Below are 21,367 nucleotides of genomic sequence, written 5' to 3' on the forward strand. Positions count from 1 at the left end.
TTTATTCTACACTTCGCGCAGCGTTGCCACGTGTTTGGGCCCGAAGTGGCCACCTTTCTTGGCGGAGCCCGAGCATCCAGTTCAGCGCGAAAACACAACAGTCGCAACTTTGACTTGTTGACGGTTGGTTCTCTTCGGGCTCCCGGGGCTGCGTCGGTTTCCAGAGTTTTTGGCGCGAGTGCGAGAAAATTCGAAAATTGCCCCTTTGCGTGAGTGCCCCAACAATGCTGGGCTCACAGGACCGAGGAGGGCCGTGCCCCTAAATAAATATATTTATCAGGATAGAGCCATTGAAATCGAAATTAAATGATTGCAAAATAAGTGAGGGACAGCGAAAAGAGGACAAAGGCGCGGAGATGCCGATCAAAAAGGTGGCGGTGAAGGAGTACGACTCGCAGGATGAGGCCAGCACCGAGCTGCTGGAGAAGCTGAAGCACCTGGACCGCCGAGTGGACGCCGCCGAGGCGGGGGGCGTGGCCAAGGGGGCGGCGGGCGGGCGCAGGAGCACCGCCTGGTGGCAGTCGGTGAAGTGGAAGTCGGCCCTCAATCACATCGGACTGCTCGTCTCGCTGTCCATCTACTGCGGCGTGGGCGGACTGGTAAGAGAACGTGGACGGGAACGTGGACGGAACGTGTGCTCCACGTCCCCGCCAGACCCGCACATAACTAAACAAATATTTAATTATTTTCCATGTTTTTTTCCCCTTTTTTTGGGTTTTTTTTTTTTGGGTTTTGCCTTTTGCGGCCGCCGCGAACATGCAAAATGATTTGTGTTGGGCCAAAAGCCGAAAACGGCGAGCGTTAAAATTGTTTGGAGCAAGAACGAAAAGCAAAACACATAAATACAGTAACCAATCGAAGAAGGGGATTAATTAGGGTTAATCTATTCAAGATTCCAAGGATCCAAATTAAAAAAAAAATGTGTTATAAAAAATTTTCAGTGATTATTCACTGAGTTGAGTTCAATCAATCCCTAAATATATTAAATTAACAACCCGAAACAGTGGTTTTTATAGCAAACATTTAATCGACTTAAAATACAAGTGAATTTTTGAATTTTAAATTTGTTTTTCTAAATACTAAAACACGATAATGGTCGTTTTTGGTTATTTGATTTTTTATACGAAACATTTCAAAATTAAATAACAATATTTTTTTTAGTTCTTTCTAAAAGTTAATATTAAAAAAAATATATATTCTTCTTTGATATAACTTTATGAAGGAATTCTAATTAAGCAATTTAATCTGACATTTTTTACGTCGTTATTTATTAGTAAAAATAACTCAATATCAAAAAAACGTTAATTTTTAATAAACTTATATTAGTGCCAAGCCCGTTTTAAATTAAATGATTTATTAGCTCCATTACGATCGCCCACTGTACCAATAAGAACAAAAACAATAACCCAAACAGAGCCAGAATTTATTGCAGTGGAAATACTAAAAATTATCCCAAAATTAAGTCATAAAACTATTTTGTACATTTAAGTGCCCCGCCTCCCCTAATTGCCTCTGGATATCCAGACACCCGAATCTGTCTGGCGTTGGGAGCCGGAGGAGCAGGAGGAACTGCATCGGGCGCACCACGTCCAGGCCTTTTGGCCTTGTCTAAACATTTACATTTTCGCCAATGACGTCGTGGTTTCAGCTTCTGGCCAAGCAAAAAAAACAAGAGTATTTTCAAATTGATGCCGTCAGTTGTCCATGACTGCAAAATAGCTGCAGTTAATGTTAATCCGGGGAAATATCGGCGGCGGCCAGGGCAGAGCCCTAATTGTTGTGTCCCACGTCTTGACATATGGCCGGGTGTCGTGCCGGCAGGGTATTTGTTATACTGCCTCTCAATTTCCGCGAGCACCGACAATTGCGGGCTGGGAAATGGATAGGATGTGGTGTGGGTGCCGGCCAAAGTGGGCTGAATGAATGGATGTCGAAGCTTATCGAGGATGTGTGATATATGCGCGGGGAAACCCCAGTTGAGGGCATCTTGAGCTGGGAATTCTTTTTGTGGCATTGAAGATTAATTCTTCTCAAGGAACCTTGATAAGAAGAGGGGGGTTTCTTTGTCTTTGTATCATAGAAACATGTTCTGCACTCGATTTGAAGTATAATTATAAATTAGGGAGTATTCGATTTTTTCTTGATATATATTTTATGAGAAAAGGGGCTGTTTCCTCTTTGTAATATATAAACGTGGGTTCCCCATATAAAATTGTGAAAGGCCATTTTTAAGGAATTCTAGATTAGATTTGACGATTTTAATAAGAAAGGGGGTTCCTTGGTCTTTGCAACCCATTAATATATTTCCTGGAGTACTTATGCTATTAAATATTTCTTCCGAATGCGGTCTAAAATTACACTATAATTTTTTTCGATTATTTGATAATTCCCCATAAATACACCAAATGTTCCATGCAATTGCTAGGGATCATGAATAAATTGACTCTATTTATATGTACTTCTGCTGACTGCCTTGGCAACCAAATGATTCATGGCGCCTTGAATTCTTGAATTCGTGGATATTTCTGGGCTATTTCAAATTGAGGCTGCCCCTCCGGTTCCCGGCAGACCCTGTACTCCACCAGCGCTATCAACACCTCGATGAAATATCTGGCGATTCGCGCAGATTTCTGGCAGCCAAAGCCGTGCATTAATCAGGCAGCACATTCGCATTCATATGGATTGTCGAGGCAGCCCAGTGCCCCCGGATTTCCCGCCGGCGAGAGGGACCCTTCAATCTCTGGGCCACACACCACACCACATGTTGGCCAATTATGCGCACTTCTCACTCAAATGGCTCATCAAATTCATTTCAAATTCACATGGGGAATAGCATTTGTTTTATGTTTCGATTCCCGAGGCCCCAATCGCTTGATCTTGTTTTTTCTCCTTTAATAAACTAAAGAGAAATGATTTTAAGCTGTTGAAACTGTAATGTTGCGTTATCGCTAGTACTAAGAACAATTGAATTTAATTTTTATAATCAATAGAAATTTATTATAATTAAATGGAATGTATTCTACGTGATAAAAATAATATTTTTGCCACTCTAAAAGTCCCCCCCACCTCTCAGTAAGATTCGATTTGCACTGACTTAACCCTAGAGTCGCCCCCTTAACCCACCTCAAAGGTCTCCTTTAAAAGGAAATGAATCCTGGGACGTGAACGGAACTGTCCACATCAGCATATCACATGACACTCAAGTTTTCGCACAGTTTTTCCCTCAATTTTTTCCAGCCGGAAATCAGTTTCAGTCACTTGACCAGCGACAAAAACTCTTGACCCCAACTGCTTTCTCCTCTCGATATTGGTTTGCAGAAAGGTTAAAAAAAGCCTTGAACTATGATCTGAGGATTTCTAAGAATAAAATAAAATTTCTTAGCACTTAATAATTACTTTAAGTCCTATAAAGATTAGGAAAATTTGTTTAACATTACCAAATAATTCAAAAAAATAAACAAAAAATCTTTACAAAACTACTTTTAGAAACATAGAGTTTAAATGTTATACCAAGCTCGTGGCGTCATCTGTTTGGGTTCTCCCTTTTCTAAATCATTTTATTCGAAAGATAAGCTGCTTTAAAGCGAAATCACTTTTCGACGACCGACAATATAAAGTTTTAATTGGTTTTGTTGACGGCAATTGACATTTATCTATTTTACGGTTTTGTTTTCGTTCTGCCGTCTCAACCCCCGATAACACGAGCAAGTCTATTTATTAATTAAGCCCATTTCCCGAGGGGGCCGAAAGGAGTGTAACTCGAATGGCGGGCAAACAGCCTCCTTTCCACATATGCCAACAGTGGGATGAGGGGACATAAATCATTTTAATTAGCATTTTGTAGCATACTTGAAGGCGTCGTCGATCCGTTGTGCGCGCACGTGTGTGTGTGAGCTTTCCCCTGCCAGTGTGTGTGTGAAAAATTTCACTTTGTCAAAAGTTGTCCAGCGGAAAAGTTAAAGGCCAAGTGAATTAAGTTGCTGGCCAGAACAACGCACAACAACAAAATGGCCAATTAGAGCGGAGTCAACCCATCCCCTTTCTATACGCTACATAGGCACAGTCGCAGCCAAGATGATAGGTACTTTCACTTTTAAATAAAATGTATTTAACAAGAATCACACACCTGTACTCCGCTATAGAAATAAGGATTATATTATTATATATTTTTATATACTAATTTTTTAAGTTATATTATTGTTTTTTGTCATCTTTCTATACATAAAATGACAGTCAGTACAATAGTAATTTGTTCCTTTTTAATAAAAAATAATTTACAAGAATTCTAGAAATTATACTCCAAGAAAAATGTATTAATCATTTTATTTACATTTTTAGTTTTTGGTTTACTAATTATCTTATTTTAATTTATATTGTTCTTTTATTCTCTATTTATATTAAATATATACAGTCAAATAATGACTTTTTTATTACAACTTTTTTATTTCAAATATCTTTTTTCAAGTTATATTGTCCTATAAAAATTATTTAATCATATTTTATTCAGCAAAAACCTAAAATAAGTTTGAATAAAGAAAAATATATTTCCTATACTGTCTTCAACTTTGATTAATATATATCGTTAAAGATATAGTTACCTAAATGTATTATTAATTTATTATGTATTTTAAAAACCATTTTAATATTGTAAATTTTTTTGTGTTGTATTTTATTTCTAAAATATTGCTTTATACCAAGTACAACCTTTGACTTCGGCTGTATTGTTTTATATGTGAGTCTGCTCATGTGTGCGCCGGTGTTATCTGATTAACTGACCCGTCCTAAGCCTGCCCCAGACATGATTTTTCATATCGAGGCCAATTTGCTTCTTGGCCCTGAACACTCCGTTCAAACCGAAACCGAAGTCGCCGCCAAGGGCCAGGAACTAGGCACGGCCCAATAGGCGCTTTTCCGCATTTCCACCGCGGATGTTTGCAACAGGAAGGAGGGGGAACGCGGGAAAATCACGTCAGGCTCACATTAGGACAGTAATTTGACATTTTTGGCCATGGTTCTTAAAGAGTGATAGGATGGTCTTAACTTTTATTTAGGAAGATATCACAGAAAATGTCCAGCTTTTTTGGTTGAATTTAACCTTCTATGAAGAATTGTATTTCTTACATTCCCTTAAGCAAGTTTTTTTTAATTTAAATAAATTTCAAAGTTATTTGTTTTAGATTTTTAAATTGATATAATTATTTTTAATATGATGTTACAAGTATTTCAGTTGCTTTTTAAGCATTTTATCACTAACTTTCGATGGTTCCCCCTTTGCTATAGATTTCTTATCTTACACCATCAATGTTTTTGTTTTTTATGATACGAAAAGCACTTTATTCGATTTCTTCGGGGATATATCACTTACCTTCGATGGTGACCTCTGCATGAGAAGCCTTTCCCCGCCACCACTGATGGCATACCCGGGGTCCATTTGAGTTTGGCCTGCTAATGAAACCATTATGCTCCATCGCCCCCAGCCAAGCAGCAGCGCTTGCAAATTCCAATTCCAATCATGTGTCCCCGATTCGCCATCCCAGAAGCCCAAACCCAAATCCAAACATTCCCGAAATCACCGAACAATGACGAGCCGAGCGATGCGAGGCGAGACAAAGATCCATTTGCCCCGAGATGGGGCACAAGCCAACTCGCAACCGAAAGTGCTTGAGTGTATTAGCACCGAGTTGTGGACCACGCACGAGGCATACAAATCGGGATTCGATTTGGAGGCCAGGAAAGGGACAGGATCGAGTGGAGTGCAGTCATAAAGTCACTTCGGGGGAGTGAAAAGCGGGAGCCTGCAGCAATTTAACACGCTAGAGTGGACCGCCTCTGCGTTTTTTATGTTCCCTTCCGTTTTACACATGTCCCCGGCACGAGATACAAATGATTCTTGGCCAGCGGCCAGGAAAATAGACACAAAATGAGGGTGTCAAGTGGGTGGGCGGCGGCGAAGTGGGCAGCCGTAAAAATATTAACAAATTATGCGGCGACAGGCAGGTGACAGGAATCCAACAGATTTATGCGGCGAGTGGCCGAGTGTGAAATGAATTTATATCCTCCCCCGAATCGCGGCCCGCGGTCCGAAAATAGCCACACAATTGACTCATTGGGGAACACTTAAAACCGGGGCTGTGTATGGTGTGGATGCCTGGTGGATCCAGGTCACCCCGATCTCGGAGCATCCATCAATCAGTCGCTAATGTCCCAGCCAGTTGGCTCATCGCATTTATCAGTTTTTACTTTTAATCGCCTGCTTACACGCCGCGATTTATTTTTTATATTTTTACGGCCCGCCCATAAATCTGGCGAGATTGTGGCGAATTTATGTACTTTGGGAGTGCGAAAAGTGGATGGCCGGCCACTTTTTTCAAATTAAATCAGTCACACTGCCGGAAAATTGTGGGAATATTTTGCACTGCAAGTGAATTAAATGGAAATTATTATTACGTTTCGAAAGTGTGAAATACACTATGTATTTTATATTTTAACCAAAAGTTGATTATAAATTTAAATTACAAATAAATGATAAATAATGATGTGATATATGTATAAAATATTTAAATAATATATGTATTGGCTATAAGTTATTATATATATACCATTTTAGCTTAAATTTGGTAAACATTTTTAAATAACGAAGTGGATAATATTTTATTTTAAGGTTTGAGAAAATGCTTTTGTTATTATTATATTATGATATTAATAGTGTTTTTATTTATTTTATATTAAGTATTTACATGCTTTTTAAACTTCTATTAAAGTACAATTTTTAAGTACAAAACTGGATAACATTGTACCATATACTTCATTTAATGCCATTTAAAATGGCAAACTGTTTATTGGTTATTTTCCCTTGTAAACAAAAGCATTTCCCCAAAAATTATAAACTTTTTTGCCAGTCACTTGCAATTTTCCGTCTCCCAGCGAATTCCATTACATTTTCCATACAGACACTATTTACATTGCTCGGTATTTATTTGCCATTTAAATGCCCATACTTTTTCGCATTTTTTATGTTTTTAACCCGCGGACGAACGACCCACGCTTCTGGGGATTCTGGAAATCAAAGAGACGCCACTGCGCCGACACGCCCCCTGACAGTGGCCACAATTAACCCCCGTGGGCCCGCGCTTAACCCCTGACCACCAACCGTCACTATCGCTTTCATTTTCCCGCGTTGTTTGCTTGTTCGCCTCCCTCGCACCTAGTTTTCCTCGAGATCTGCCCGAGGCGGCGTACGAGGCGTATGAGTAATGTGCGTATGCGTGATTTTTGCGCTTTTTATGCTACCATGTAGCATATTCCACGCCCGATTCTATCTTCAACCGTGAAGCAAGTAAATCGGAGGAATTCTTCGTTCGCACCGGACTCGTCGTGGCTCGCTGCTCGCGGAAACAAATCGAAAATCATTTGTAAACTATTTGCAGAATCGCCGTATAATTATGACGATGATTGTTGGCCGTCTGTCTGCCAAAACAAACTGGCCGCGGCCACTGCGCCGGCATTAATAATTTCTACAATTTATTGGCAAATTAAAATAATAAACTACCGCCGCCGATTTGATTTATTTATTTGGCCAGCATAAAAACGTTTCACTAGCTTATGGTGTGAAATTTAAATTGGCAACGAGAAAAACAGAGCAAACTTTTCTATGTGGAGTTGGCATGTCAAGGCTGTGGCTGCTCTTCTTGGGGTTTTTCCCCATGCGGGTGGCGTAGTGGGGGCAAGAGCCTCATAACAAAACGTTCGACGCCAAATTTGCATAATTGAAAAGGGGAGGGGTGCGTTAAGTCAGTTGCCCAAGGAACATGTAGTCGTTTTTCCCTATAGAGACGGGTTTCATGCTCTTTTTTATTTAGGCAAGATATTAATTTTAATAATGAATTATTAGGGAAATGGATGGAATACTACATTTGCCCAACTGATAAAACATAAATAATAGTTTCTAGATATTTCTAAAATATAATTTATAAAAATATTATTTTTTTTATATGATTTATCTGAAGTACCCTTTGATTAATGTACATTAAATACATTATTTATTAACATAATAATTCTCTATTTCTTAAATACATTTTAAAAATCGAATTACCACATTTGTATTACCAAGAATTGGTCACTATGTGATGGAATACAGATGTTCATTATGATTTCTTCCACATGATAGCTGGTATTGGCAGACAGCTAGATGAGCAATTGACTTTGATCTCTAGGCAATAATCTATTTTCCCCTCTTACAGTTAATTATTTATGCTAGTTTTTCTTTAACTAAACTTGTTTATGTTTTCTTTTTTAATTTTTAAATTAATTTTTAGTAGTTCCTATGCCTTGAATGTAATTTTCCCCAAGCGTATATCCCCAAATAGTTAAAAATCGCATACCTTGCCGTACACTGCGCACACTTTCGCCCAATTCGACCGCGGCAATTACCAGAAAGTAAGAGCCAAACGGCAAGGAGTCAGGAGAGGAGTAAGCCAAAAGCAGCGAACTAGAACTCGGTCAACTTTTTAGCCCCGGCCAATCTGGCGCCTCGCGTGCTGCACCAAATTCGGTGTTAAGCCAAATCCGCGGCAGCCTGCCCCATTAACCCATGCCAGCCCACCTAACTTGGCCAATTTGCCCCTCCCCCACTCGAGCATTGACGCGGCTTTGATTGTTTTTTCCGCAGGTCGACAGTCGACACAATCTCAGACACAAGGCAGCACGCAAGTCGCAGTCAAAGCAACTCAATTTTTGAGGGAAAACGCAGCGGCAGGAGCAGATCCTTGAAAGGTTTTCCCGGGGTATCAGCAAAAGCATGTCGTTCAGAGGGAATCATTCGATTTTCTTATTTAGGAGACTCAAATATCCAATAACTGGCGAAGGGCCTACCTTTATTTGGGTATTTAGATATGTCTTGGTAATTTATAAGATTTAATTTGTTTTGTAATTATTAGTTTAATATCAGGAGTTTATAGAACTTTATAGAACATCCAAGAAGATTAAAACGTAATTCGTTAATATGTTATATAAATATTTATAAAATTAAATACTTAATTTGTATACCTTTTATAAATCCGGAAAAATGATTAATATTTATTTAATATATTATGTAAATATTTAAGCAATTTGATAAGGCATTCGCACACCTTTTATAAGCCCGGAAAATGGTTGATATTTATTTAATATATTATAAACCTATTTTTAAAGTTTAATACTTATTAATACCAATACTAAATAAATATTTCTTTTTCTACATTTTAACAAATTGCAATATTATTGCAAAGCCAAGAGTATCCTAAAAACAAAAATAAATAGTGCATTTAACATAAAAATACTTGTATTCTGTTGGAAATAATATTCCTTTTGTAGGCAACACTTTGGGCCCTAATAATGTCTTGTTTCCAATGGGTGATTTATAGTTTATAATAGCCGCCATCGAGGTCCCCGCCAAGCCAGAGTTGCGTGCAAAATTTTTGCATGTCAAAATGGCGTTGATTGATGACGGCTTTCTTCCCTAAATGCACACAATGCGCATACGCAGCGTGTGACGATGTGTGGGCCCAGTTCCCAGCTTCCCCTCCCAGCTCCCCGCAACTCAGCATATTTTGCGGAAAAGAGTGAGCGACAGGCGGTAAACAATGAAAACACTTACGCACTCACCAGCCAGCAAATAGATGGATGTAATACTTTGCTGAACTTTGACAGGCTGCAAAATGCATTAAAGTTTCACTCATCGAAAGGGGGGGAGTTATGAAAGTTGGCCAACTCGATTATGGAGATTGCTGGGGGAGCTCCAACAATAAGCGCGCTGGACTTATAAGTTATAAGTCCCAAAAGCGCGACGAACTCGGCCCGGGATTTAGTGCTAACTTTTGTTAAGTTAAATTGCATTTTTGACGGCAAACAAAATGAAAGGCTTATAGAATTTAGTCATATTATATTTCTTTTTTTATGGCATAATACTACAAAATGATACAGTATTCCCTCTTTATTTTGAACAATCATTGAAAATTCGCCAAGCTGTTAACAACCTGAACCCACTCTAAACATTTTTCCCAACATATGTGTCGGTTTTAATGGTGCTGCCTCCCTCGAAACAAACTTGGGCTGCCCATTTGTAGACCCATTTATAGACCCGACCTAGACGACCATATTGCAAGACTCTTCGAGCCAAGTTAATAGTGTCTCCCCCACCGCCGGCGAAGCTATCAATTTCACGGCTTGGCCGCCCCTTGTCCAAAAATGATGCCATCGCTGGCAAATTGAAAACGAAATAAAATAGAATAAAATAAGGCAGAGCGCGAGTAAAAGCCACAAATCATCGCGGGCCACAGAGCCAAGAACGCCATCTCATTAGCCAACAAATTCATCCGGCAGCTGGCCACAACACAGTGTCAATCAAAAGTCAGCGCACCCCCATGCCAGCGCCCCTTTTGCCATGGACAGCTGCCAAAAAGAAGGGGGGAGGGGCAATTCACCAGCTCATAATTAGAAAATTAAGAAACTATCATTCTCGGCTGTCCACGAAATGTGCCTTGCACTTCATTATGCTCGTATAATCATTATTTTGCCGTTTGGTTTTCCCTGGCTCATTAAGACACTTGAGATCTCTTGAGACTCTGGGATCTTGAGACAGATCTTCGGGGGCAGAAAACACGAGTGATGGGATTAAAATTAGGCAGTCTGTTCGGTGGCCGAGATTCCCTCCTTTTGGGCAGCTTGGGTTCGTGCTAGAGAAGAACTCCTTGGCGTGACCCATAATTTATTCACGCCTCCATTATGGGCAAATAACCACTTTAAACACTGCCTGCTTACAAGTTTCTTGTTTTCCAGGAATCTGTTTGTTTCGGCACGCAAAGTTGTTAGCGAGGAGAAGTAATGGGAACAATTAAAATATAATAACAAAAATTAATATATAAGAAAAAATAATAACATGAAATAGTTTAATATTTATTTATCAAAAATGACAGTAAAGTTTTTCAAACTAAAACTAACTTTATTATGAAGATTATTATTATTTTATTAAGATTTTTTTTCTTTCTTTTATTTCAATTTATTATTACTTTTTGTAAGCCTCATAAATTTATTTTGATTTATAGATTTATAGTAAATGTTTGCAAAACCCTTAAAAAATGGTTATTTATAAAGATTACAGGAACTTACTTATTTTGTATTATTTTTGTAGTTTCTAATTTTTATGAATATGAATTTCTAGAAAATGAGTTTTTGAAAATCCACTACACCGATACTATCGCCCCGGGGTCGTGATGCCACCATCCACCGCCAGCTTCCGCGTCCGCATCCGCCGGCGTAGTGCCCCCCCCGCGGCACCATGCCATGTGGCACGCAATCTCGAGACCCTCTTCCGATTCGACGGGCGTAATCTTTCTGCTGCCATGTTTGGCTCACACACATCACGGCGCGGTTAAAAACGCGCCGCAGACGCACACAAATCAAGGGCGGCGGGAAAAACAGCGACCAGTCACGTGGGCGGGGGCAAGTGTGCTCGGAGTGTGTTGTGTGTGTGTAAATATATACATATTAGCCCAGCAGCTGATTTGTTGTCGTGGCATGCAAATGGCACCCACCTCTCCGCCGGCTTGTCACGTGCTGATGGACACGCCAAAAGGGTGGGTCAAAGGTGGAGTGCCGGGTGTGGGCCCCCTCTCGGCTCACGTCGGATTCGTTATTTGTTATTTGTTATGATTTTATGCCCAGAACAGAGCCGAGGGCTCAAAGTCAGCTTACGAATTGGTCAAAAGATTGTGTAGAATTTACGACTATGCGTTGGCTTTTTGAAAATGCTTTATTAAAATTATTAAAATAATATGTTTTCAGTAGAAATCTAGTTTTTAGGAAATTATAAAAAAATATTTCATAGAAGAAATTAATTTTAAAAATATTGAATATATAATCTTACGACTGTTATTTTAGTTAGGGACCCATAGAAACCCTCTTAATTATATTATTAGCATACCATTTTTTTAATGTTTAAAGTAATGCTTTTAAATATGTTTAATATTCCCAATATTTATCAGTTAAAAGTTCTATAGTTTATTATTTTTTCCGTTTCTTTTTTATTACTTTTTAATTACTATAATCTCCTATCAAAAAAGTATGTGTGACATTTTTCGAAAGAATTTCTTTATCTCACTTTCACCCCCAACTACGTTTATTTCGTATTACTATATTATGCAGATCCATTTGACTATCCCCGCTGATTTCCAATTCCCATGATGATTTCCCATTTCGGTGGGTCTGGGGGGAAATCAAGTGACTTTGTCACTCCTGGCAACCACGATGGTGATGTGGCCACGCGGCCATGTGGCATGTGTCTAGACCCGATAATGATGATGGCAATCTCTGGATTTTGGAACCCAATAAAGCCGAACCGAACCGCAGCGAATACCACCGCAGTGCCCAGCCCACGAGGTCCGTGCGGGGCTATTTGGGTCAAGCGGCGGCATTAGCATAAAACGAACATCCAAGAGGCGCTCCAGGAATGGCACTTACCCGGCTCTTTTGCCGGGCATTGTGTCCGGAATTGGTTAATTAACCGCAGGTGGGGCTCCTCCGGCCCGCTCCGGCATTATCACTCCGCTGGATTTTAATTTGATTTCGGCTTCGGCCGTGTTCCCATATTTTCTTTTTCTATCTCTTAACTGCTCCATATTTCGGGGCGCCTGGCCTTGGGCCGTAATAATTACGCATAAATATGTCAAGTGCCGAGAAGTGCGAATGGAGTGGCCAACGGTGGGTGGTCCTCGTCGGCTGCTGTGCCGCTGGCAATAAAAAGCCATAAGCGTTTTTATTTACGACTATAATTGGGCCTTTTTCCGTTGTGTGTCAACGATGTGGGATGAGATGGGAAGGGAATGGGAAGGCGTTCGGAAGTACATGGGAAGGGAGTGGGAATGCGATGGGAAGGTATGGGGAACTTGGAACGGCATTTCTTGAAGTGTTCTCGTGGAACTCGGCGGGAAATCCAACTGTTACAAGTGCCTCGTGCTGTGATTGTTCTGCATACCAAATTTATTGCGGTTCGGCCGAAGGGATCCTGAGATATTAACTATTAAAGATTACGACGGCCATTCATTCCTAACGGCCCTTTAACTCGTTGCGAAGCTCACATAAAATGATTCTGCAGTAATTTACATGATAAAGATAGGTATGTGAACCGTAGCCTGCAAATCTCGCCTTTATTAGTTTGTACAGCCTGGGAAGTTTCCCTTTTCCGCGATTTTCCGGCCCATAGCAATAGGATTCGCTATCAAATCAATTAGCAGGTTCAGTCGTAAAATTTTACAGAGCCGTTAAGCCGTTTGGTTTTATTGCGTTATGATAATATTTACATTTACCCAGAGTGTGGAAAAATGTGATGTTTTCATAATAAATATAATTTATGCCAGTAGACGCACATATATTGCCTTCCCTCTGTTTTATCAGCCCGTACAGCCCGCCCGTTTTCAGCTAGTTATTATCCACAGATCCCGAGACTTGGGGCTGCCGTCGAATCACTTAACAAGTTCCATCGTTAAATTTTACAATAGATCTTCGGGCAAAGAGCCCTCAAGCCATTCGGTTTTATTGCCGCGGGCGAGGCGCACTCAATAAATAATCAAAACCTAATGAACTGGCAGCGATTTATGCGTGCAGCAACAACAAGTTTGTGGAAATTATGTCTAATTTGGTATCAAATCATAAACTCATAAAATCAACAAACCAAATTCGCGGACGCTGCCCGCCCGCGGTTTCAAACGCGAACGACAGAAAAGCGCGGCGATACGGAAAATGTGGAAAAGTGTTTTCGCCTTTTTTCTTGCCCTGCCCATAAACAAACAAGTCTTGGTTATTTTCTTTTTTTCTTGGCGGAAAAGTCAAAGAATATTTAAGGTTGTAGCGAGACCAGCTCGAAAGGGCGCCCAGCGGACGCCGTTGTCCATTTTCGCATTTTCACGACGCTTCCGTTTTGGCAGGAGCCCGAAACTTTCGCCACTTCCCCATTGGGTCAGGGTCCTGGACTGGCGGTCATTGCCGCCCCTGCAACTAATTTCCAATAAATAATACCAATTTATATTTATTATACGTTGGGCCGGCGCATTTGTTTTGTTTTTCCCTCGCTGACGGCCCTCGTAATAATGTTCTCTTCTGGTAAATAATCATAAATACGGAGTGAGGTGATTTATGGTTTCTTATTCGGGTCTGTTGAGTGAGAGCTTCTAAAAAGCGTGATGGCTTTGGTTCGGACATTCATTTCTTCTCTTGATCTGGATAAAAAAATCCAGTATAATTTCTTTAAATATTGTTCATTTAATTATCTTGTAAAAGTACATTTAGGGGAACTCAAAACAAAACTTGTAAGTTCTATGAGATGAGGTATTGATTCCCGATTTCGATGGTTGATGTCTCAATGAGTTTATCGTTCAATTCTCTAATCTTCTACCATAAAATATTTATTTTCCAAGAGGGTCAAAATTTTAACCCATTTTCATGTTCGATTTTTCCGTAATTCCAATGGATCTTAGTAAGGGACCCCAAAACTGCACTTCCGAAATCCATAACTTGGGAAATTGGATCCCGATTTCGAAGGTTGATGTCTCTATGAGTTTGTGGTTGAATTCTCTAATCTTCTACATATTTATTTTCCAAGAGGGTCAAAATTTTAACCCATTTTCATGTTCGATTTTTCCGTAATTCCAATGGAAATCACTATGGGACCCCAAAACCACACTTCCAAACCCTATATCTTTGGTAATTGGCTTTCGATTTCGAAGGTTGATGTCTCTATGAGTTTTGGGTTGAATTCTCTAATATTCTACATTCAAATATTCATTTTTTAAGAGGGTCAAAATTTTAACCCATTTTCATGTTCGATTTTTCCGTAATTCCAATGGATCTTAGTAAGGGACCCCAAAACTGCACTTCCGAAATCCATAACTTGGGAAATTGGATCCCGATTTCGAAGGTTGATGTCTCTATGAGTTTGTGGTTGAATTCTCTAATCTTCTACATATTTATTTTCCAAGAGGGTCAAAATTTTAACCCATTTTCATGTTCGATTTTTCCGTAATTCCAATGGAAATCACTATGGGACCCCAAAACCACACTTCCAAACCCTATATCTTTGGTAATTGGCTTTCGATTTCGAAGGTTGATGTCTCTATGAGTTTTGGGTTGAATTCTCTAATATTCTACATTCAAATATTCATTTTTTAAGAGGTTCAAAATTTTAACCCATTTTCATGTTCGATTTTTCCGAAATTCCAATGGATCTCAGTATGGGACCCCAAAACCACACTTCCAAACCCTATATCTTTGGTAATTGGCTCCCGATTTCGAAGGTTGATGTCTCTATGAGTTTGTGGTTGAATTCTCTAATATTCTACATTCAAATATGCATTCTCTAAGAGGGTCAAAATTTTAATCCATTTTCATGTTCGATTTTTCCGTAATTCCAATGGATCTCAGTATGGGACCCCAAAACTGCATTTCCAAACCCTATATCTTTGGTAATTGGCTCCCGATTTCGAAGGTTGATGTCTCTATGAGTTTTGGGTTGAATTCTCTAATATTCTACATTCAAATATTCATTTTCTAAGAGGGTCAAAATTTTAACCCATTTTCATGTTCGATTTTTCCGTAATTCCAATGGATCTCAGTATGGGACCCCAAAACTGCGCTTCCAAACCCCATAACTTTGGTAATTGGCTCCCGATTTCGAAGGTTGATGTCGCCATGTGGTTGAATTCTCTAATATTCTACATTCAAATATTTATTTTCCAAGAGGGTACAAATTTTAACCCATTTCAAGTTTAAAAAAACTAGACCATATAAGGTTTTCGTATCCCTTTTGCTTCATTCCCCCGTTTGCTCATCCCAAACTTCAGCTAAATGCAACCTCTAGACCCTGAAATATGACCCCCTATATCATCCTTGCGAGAACTTGCCCGACACCCCGGGGCTTCATCGTTCGAAGGGTGAAGTATTGAATCAATCTGCGACCTTGCTCGGTCTTGGGGCTGCCGCTCAGTCTGCGGGTTGTTTACTGACCGTAGCCTGCTTTTGGGGAGCTCGCAGCGGAAATGAATTATCGCCCGCTAAATGGGCGCGCACATCATTATTATTATACTCATAGCAGCGACCAGCAGCTGGAGTTGCAAAAACATTTTAGCTGGGATTTTTTATTATTTTGCTTTCCCCTTGTAATGAAGAGAAATCGCGCTGGACACTGGCGGCGGGCATTAAAAAAGTAAAAAAAGGAGCAGCTGTAAAAACGGGATTACGAAACTGGTTGTGCTTTCTAGCCTGGCTTGTCAATCTGGATTAGGTCCAGCCCCTTTTTAGGTATTTTTACTGCCACTCCCGAAATGGCTTGGATTGCGCTGGGGAAAACAGGGTATATTTCATAATTATAAAAATTAATAAAAAGCATATTGAAAATGTAAGCGCTTCAAAAACTATCAAAACCTCTATCAGGATGTTTCCTTTTGGGATTAATAAAGTGAAATAGGTGGACATCAGTTTCTAAAAGACATATTTATGTTGCCTCGATAAATATTGTGGCATATTATAATAGAGGGATTTTTCGCCGTGCAGCTCCTGAGACGCAGTTCAGGTGGTCGGATTAGGGCACCGTGGGGAACTCCATTATTTCCATATGTCGTGCGTTAATTGCCGCACATGTACTGTATGATGGTGGCCAGAGGGTCGGGCAAGGAGCCGGGATCCGGGGACTGGGGCTTCGGCAGCGGAAAACACTCTAGCTGCGCTGTGTGTGATTTATGTTGTGCAAAATGGGGTGACAAAGTGACAAGTACCATAAGCCGGCCCGAGCAAAGAGTTGCGGGCAGGAAGTCACTTTGCGAAACTGTGATTTTAGGCCCTAAACTGGGAGTGCGAGTCATTTGTCATAAGTTTGGATTAGGGTTTAACCCAATTTTCATTTTTTTATTGCCTTATTTTCATTCACAAAATTTATTGACTTGTATATAGAATCAGATTTATTTATTTATAAATTGCAAGCTGTTCAGCAATAAATATTATAATGTTTTATTACTGTATAAAAGGATTCCTTTATAAATGATGATGATGTTACTCTTTGGCCAATATATTTTTTAGTATTTAAACAATTTTAGTTTGGATTTTAGCTGTACTATAATTTTTACAAATATTTTATCAATTTTTTTTTACAATTTTGGCTAGTAAAACTATTATTTTTCTGGTATTTTAAGTATCCTTATGTTAGTTTTGTCTGCATTAAAATCGTATTTAATTTGCTATATTATTTTTTAGGTATTTATGGCCAGTAAAATGATTATTTTTCTAGTATTTTAAGAATCTCAACTTAAATTTTACCTGTATTATAATTTTTTAAAAATATTTTATATAATTCTTAGGAATTTTTATACTTACGGCCAGTAAAACCATTAATTTTTTAGTATTTTAACAGTTCTAGAGTTACTTGAACCTGTATTTTAATTAATTTACAAATATTTAATATTATTTTTAAGTTAAATAAGAAAGTACTCACATGTGGGAGTACTTTTAGTTAGAAAACTGGAATACAAGTAACAGTTTTTGGAGCACAGCAACTCGCACTTCCCAGGGGTGGAGCTGCAGCCCCCACTTCCTGCCCCATCATAACTCACGGGGATGCCCCTCCCTGCCAGTGGTCAGCAAACAAAAAGAGAGCAGCCCAAGATAACCCCATGTCCAATAATAATTATAATTTATGCGCCGGCACAGAAACAAACCCAGACGCAAACTTCCAGCTGCTGCTCTGTCTGCGGATGTAACGAACCAAATTACAGATCTGTCCGCTCGCTCCTTCCGCCCTGCATGTATCTGTATCTATGGGATGTAAGTGACTCGACACCATTGCAGCTGGACAACTTGTCGCCCTTAAATTGCTCAGGGAAAAGGGCAAAGGATTGATTTCGGCGGACGGGAATTAATTAACCAAATGCAAAAATGTGCAGCTGGGGAGAAATGAACCTAAGTGGAGGCGAGGCGAGGCGAGGCGAGGCGACTTCAATTAATCAAAATGCAGACGTGCCAGGAATTCAGAGCATTTGCAGCTCTGTCAAAGTCACAAGTGAGGGCAACACTTCGAGTCTCCCAAGGCTGTCCGTATATCTTTCTTGGCCCCTTTTTCCTTGCAGTGTGGGTGTGAGTGTGTGCGGCGAAGAAAAATCGTCTGACACATTTAAATTGAATTTCCAAATTCATTCGCTTTTTTCGCCAACATTTCTCTGGCCGCTTGGCTTTCGATTTGCTGTTAAAAATAAAACTCAAAATCAATTTGTGCAAACTATTTTTATATCGAAAACAACATACTACAAGTTAAACAAATTCGCCGCGATGATGTGCGAGAAATTGAATGAAGACTTCGATTTTGTTGTATTTACGTTTCCTCCTTCCATCACTAAAACATCAAACAATGGCATTTGGAATTCCAGTGAATGGCAAATTCTGTTGGCCCGTAAAAAATAATTGTAAAGTGATTGTTCATAAGTATTATAAGCTGTGGGGGTGAAGGTCAGGGCGCAGAGTTCAGAATTTAACGCATCTTAAATGTTTTTTCAAGAGTACTGGGAACGGCACTGGGGTATATTCCTGGAATAAATCTAAAAAAAATCGTTACTCATTAAGTGCATATTTTTAGAGGCAACAAATTGATTGATTTATAAGGAATGTTTCTTTGACTAATATAGTTCCTTTTCTTTTAGATATTTCGGCATTTGGAGCGTCCTGCGGAGGTGGAACGGCTTTCCCATCTCAAGGAGGTGGTGAAAACCCACAGGGAAAAGTTCATGCACACCATATTGAACAACACCGAGGTCCGCAATCTCGACGAGCTCTTGGCCTTTGAGCTGGCCAAATACGAAGCGGTTAGCTTAGCGTTAAACTAACTTACTTATCCATCTTTTATAATCCATCAATTATGTTCTTTCAGGCCGTCCAACAGGCTGCTGAGGGGGGGCTGCTTATTGTGGCCGATAAAGACTTTCCAGAGCCCTACGAGCGATGGAGCATTCTGCAAGCTGTGTTCTTCTCATCGACTGTGTTAACCACCATAGGTGGGTGATGGCCATAAATAATAAGTGGGATTTTTATTGCAAGATTTGGCAGAGAGACTGGGGCTAATTTAATATTATATTGAATATTATGCACATATTAGAAGGCTGAAAGAAGGCCGTTAAAACTTATGCACTAAAGCTATTATTTAGGAGATCCTTTTTTTCTTTTTATAGATATAATTACTTTTTACTTATTTAAATTCTAAATAAGAATAGAAATATAAAAATATCCTAGGCATTCTATGACCAAAAGCAATTTCTAAAACACTATTTAAAATTTAATATATGTTAATAAGCAGCTCATTTTTATGATTCATTTTAATGAAATACTTTCCTTGTACAACTTTTAGTCTAAGCCAGTTTAATTAATTGTCACTTTCAACTTTCAGGCTATGGCAATATTGTGCCAGTGACGACTGGGGGTCGGGTATTTTGCATTTGTTTCGCCCTCATCGGCATCCCCTTCACCCTCACAGTGATTGCCGACTGGGGTCGGTTGTTTGCCTCGGCTGTCTCTGTTTTTGGCCATCATATGCCCAGTAAGTTAATAAAAAATACATTTTTAAAGAAAAATATTTTCAAAGGGCAGCACAAAATTAAAACAATTACAATTGAAACATATTTTCATGACTGATAAACATTCAACAATTCAAGCGTACACGGTGCGCATGAGTAATATTAAAACACGGAACATAACATCACTCATACGCACTGTTGGCTTGGCGAGCATTACACTGCTGCCTACACTTTATTTAAATACAATAATAATATTTTTAACATCATGTATACTTTATATACATATTTATTTTAAATATATAATTATATCTTTTTTCAACCTACCCAATAATAATATTTTTTATATTATTTATACTTTATATACATATTTATTTTAAATATATAATTATATCTTTTTTCAACCTAGCCAAGCCAAAGTTCACCAACTTCATTGGCAAGACCTGGTTCTATGCCATTTTGGCCGTTGGCTTTCTGGGCGTTTACTTGGCCGCTGGCGCTGGTCTTCTTTTGCTCTGGGAGGATGATTGGACCTTCTTCGATGGCTTCTACTTCTGTTTCATCACCATGACAACCATAGGCTTTGGTGATTTGGTGCCAAGTAAGATGGGAAAAAATAAAATAATGTTTTTGATTAACTGTTATAAACCCCTTTCAGAGAAACCCAACTACATGTTGCTGTGCACACTGTACATTCTCATTGGCCTGGCCCTGACTTCCACTATTATTGAGCTGGTGCGACGGCAGTATGCCACCAGTTGGGCCAAGCTACAGGTGAGTTTGAGCCAAAGCATTGTTAAAAATATATTTTTAAAATATAAAACTATTTTTATAGGAACTTTCGGGTCCCATGGCGGAGACATTACGTCGATTGGGCGAAACAGCGGGCACAGGGCTCGATTACACAGCCCTGCAGAAGGTGCTAACGGTAATCATTTTTTATAAATATAAAATATAAAATATTAAAATACATTAAAATAAAAAATATACTTTCAGGTCTCCATGCCCAAATGGAACAGCAAGAAGAACGACCACAGCCCCGACATTGCCGCCTTGGAGGCCATCACAAATGCCATTTTGAAGGAGGTCAAGGAGGCGCAGAACAACAAGCCCAAGGTCCTGCAGATCGTCATCTACGAGTCCTCCGTCTAAAACCTAAAACAATGAAGAGCAAAAAAGAAAAATTAGAAAACCAAATCGCACAGCCAGAGAGCTTCCATCGCGAAAAGTGCTGCATAGTTTTGGGCAACCGACAAGAAAACAAAAAAGAAATATCAAGAAAAATATCAAACGTAGTTAGGCTGCTGAGCGTCATCCATGGGCCACAGTGGACACTGGCTACTGCAGCACTGCCAGACTTCCATAAGTTAGTGTCCGTACCTATAGCTATTATATAGTCAAGTGTCTAGGCAATAACATTGCTCATACGTACTGAGGCCACCACAAGCATACCCATGCCCCACACATGCGAGGCGCGGCAGGTGATTTAATGTCTATCTTGAATAGTCGTAGATAATATTTTTTTTCTAGGTATCCTAACCGTATGGGGTAGCTTAAGTTATCGTTAATCCTAATTGTAACTCTTGTCCATACCATGCATAGGTGTCATCTTAACAATAAACCAGGAAAAAGACTTCAACAATTGGGAGCTGTTTTTTAAATGGGTGTTATTTAGTGATGAAAAATAAAATTGCAATGCATGGTTTCCCTATTATCTTATTATATTATATATATGTATATATATTTTAAAATATTATTTTTGTTTATTATTATTTTATTGATATTGTAGTGCC

The 21,367-nt window shown here is 39.2% G+C and overlaps 1 protein-coding gene across 2 annotated transcripts; it reads left to right on the plus strand.

The window, feature by feature from the left end:
- Nucleotides 1-25: 25 nt before the first annotated feature.
- Nucleotides 26-21,247, plus strand: LOC108023264 (TWiK family of potassium channels protein 7). Of its 2 annotated transcripts, XM_017092547.3 has the most exons (8): nucleotides 30-599; nucleotides 18,711-18,872; nucleotides 18,938-19,061; nucleotides 19,451-19,600; nucleotides 19,984-20,175; nucleotides 20,233-20,348; nucleotides 20,410-20,502; nucleotides 20,571-21,247. In XM_017092547.3, the coding sequence occupies exons 1-8, from the start codon at nucleotides 357-359 to the stop codon at nucleotides 20,724-20,726; spliced, it is 1,236 nt and encodes a 411-aa protein (XP_016948036.1). In that variant the 5' UTR covers nucleotides 30-356; the 3' UTR covers nucleotides 20,727-21,247. The 2 variants fall into 2 exon arrangements, with proteins under 2 accessions (XP_050746561.1, XP_016948036.1); XM_050890604.1 differs by lacking the exon at nucleotides 19,451-19,600 and having other exon boundaries at nucleotides 26-599.
- Nucleotides 21,248-21,367: the final 120 nt, after the last annotated feature.

This window comes from Drosophila biarmipes, chromosome X (assembly GCF_025231255.1).
Source record: "Drosophila biarmipes strain raj3 chromosome X, RU_DBia_V1.1, whole genome shotgun sequence".
NCBI lineage: Eukaryota > Metazoa > Arthropoda > Insecta > Diptera > Drosophilidae > Drosophila > Drosophila biarmipes.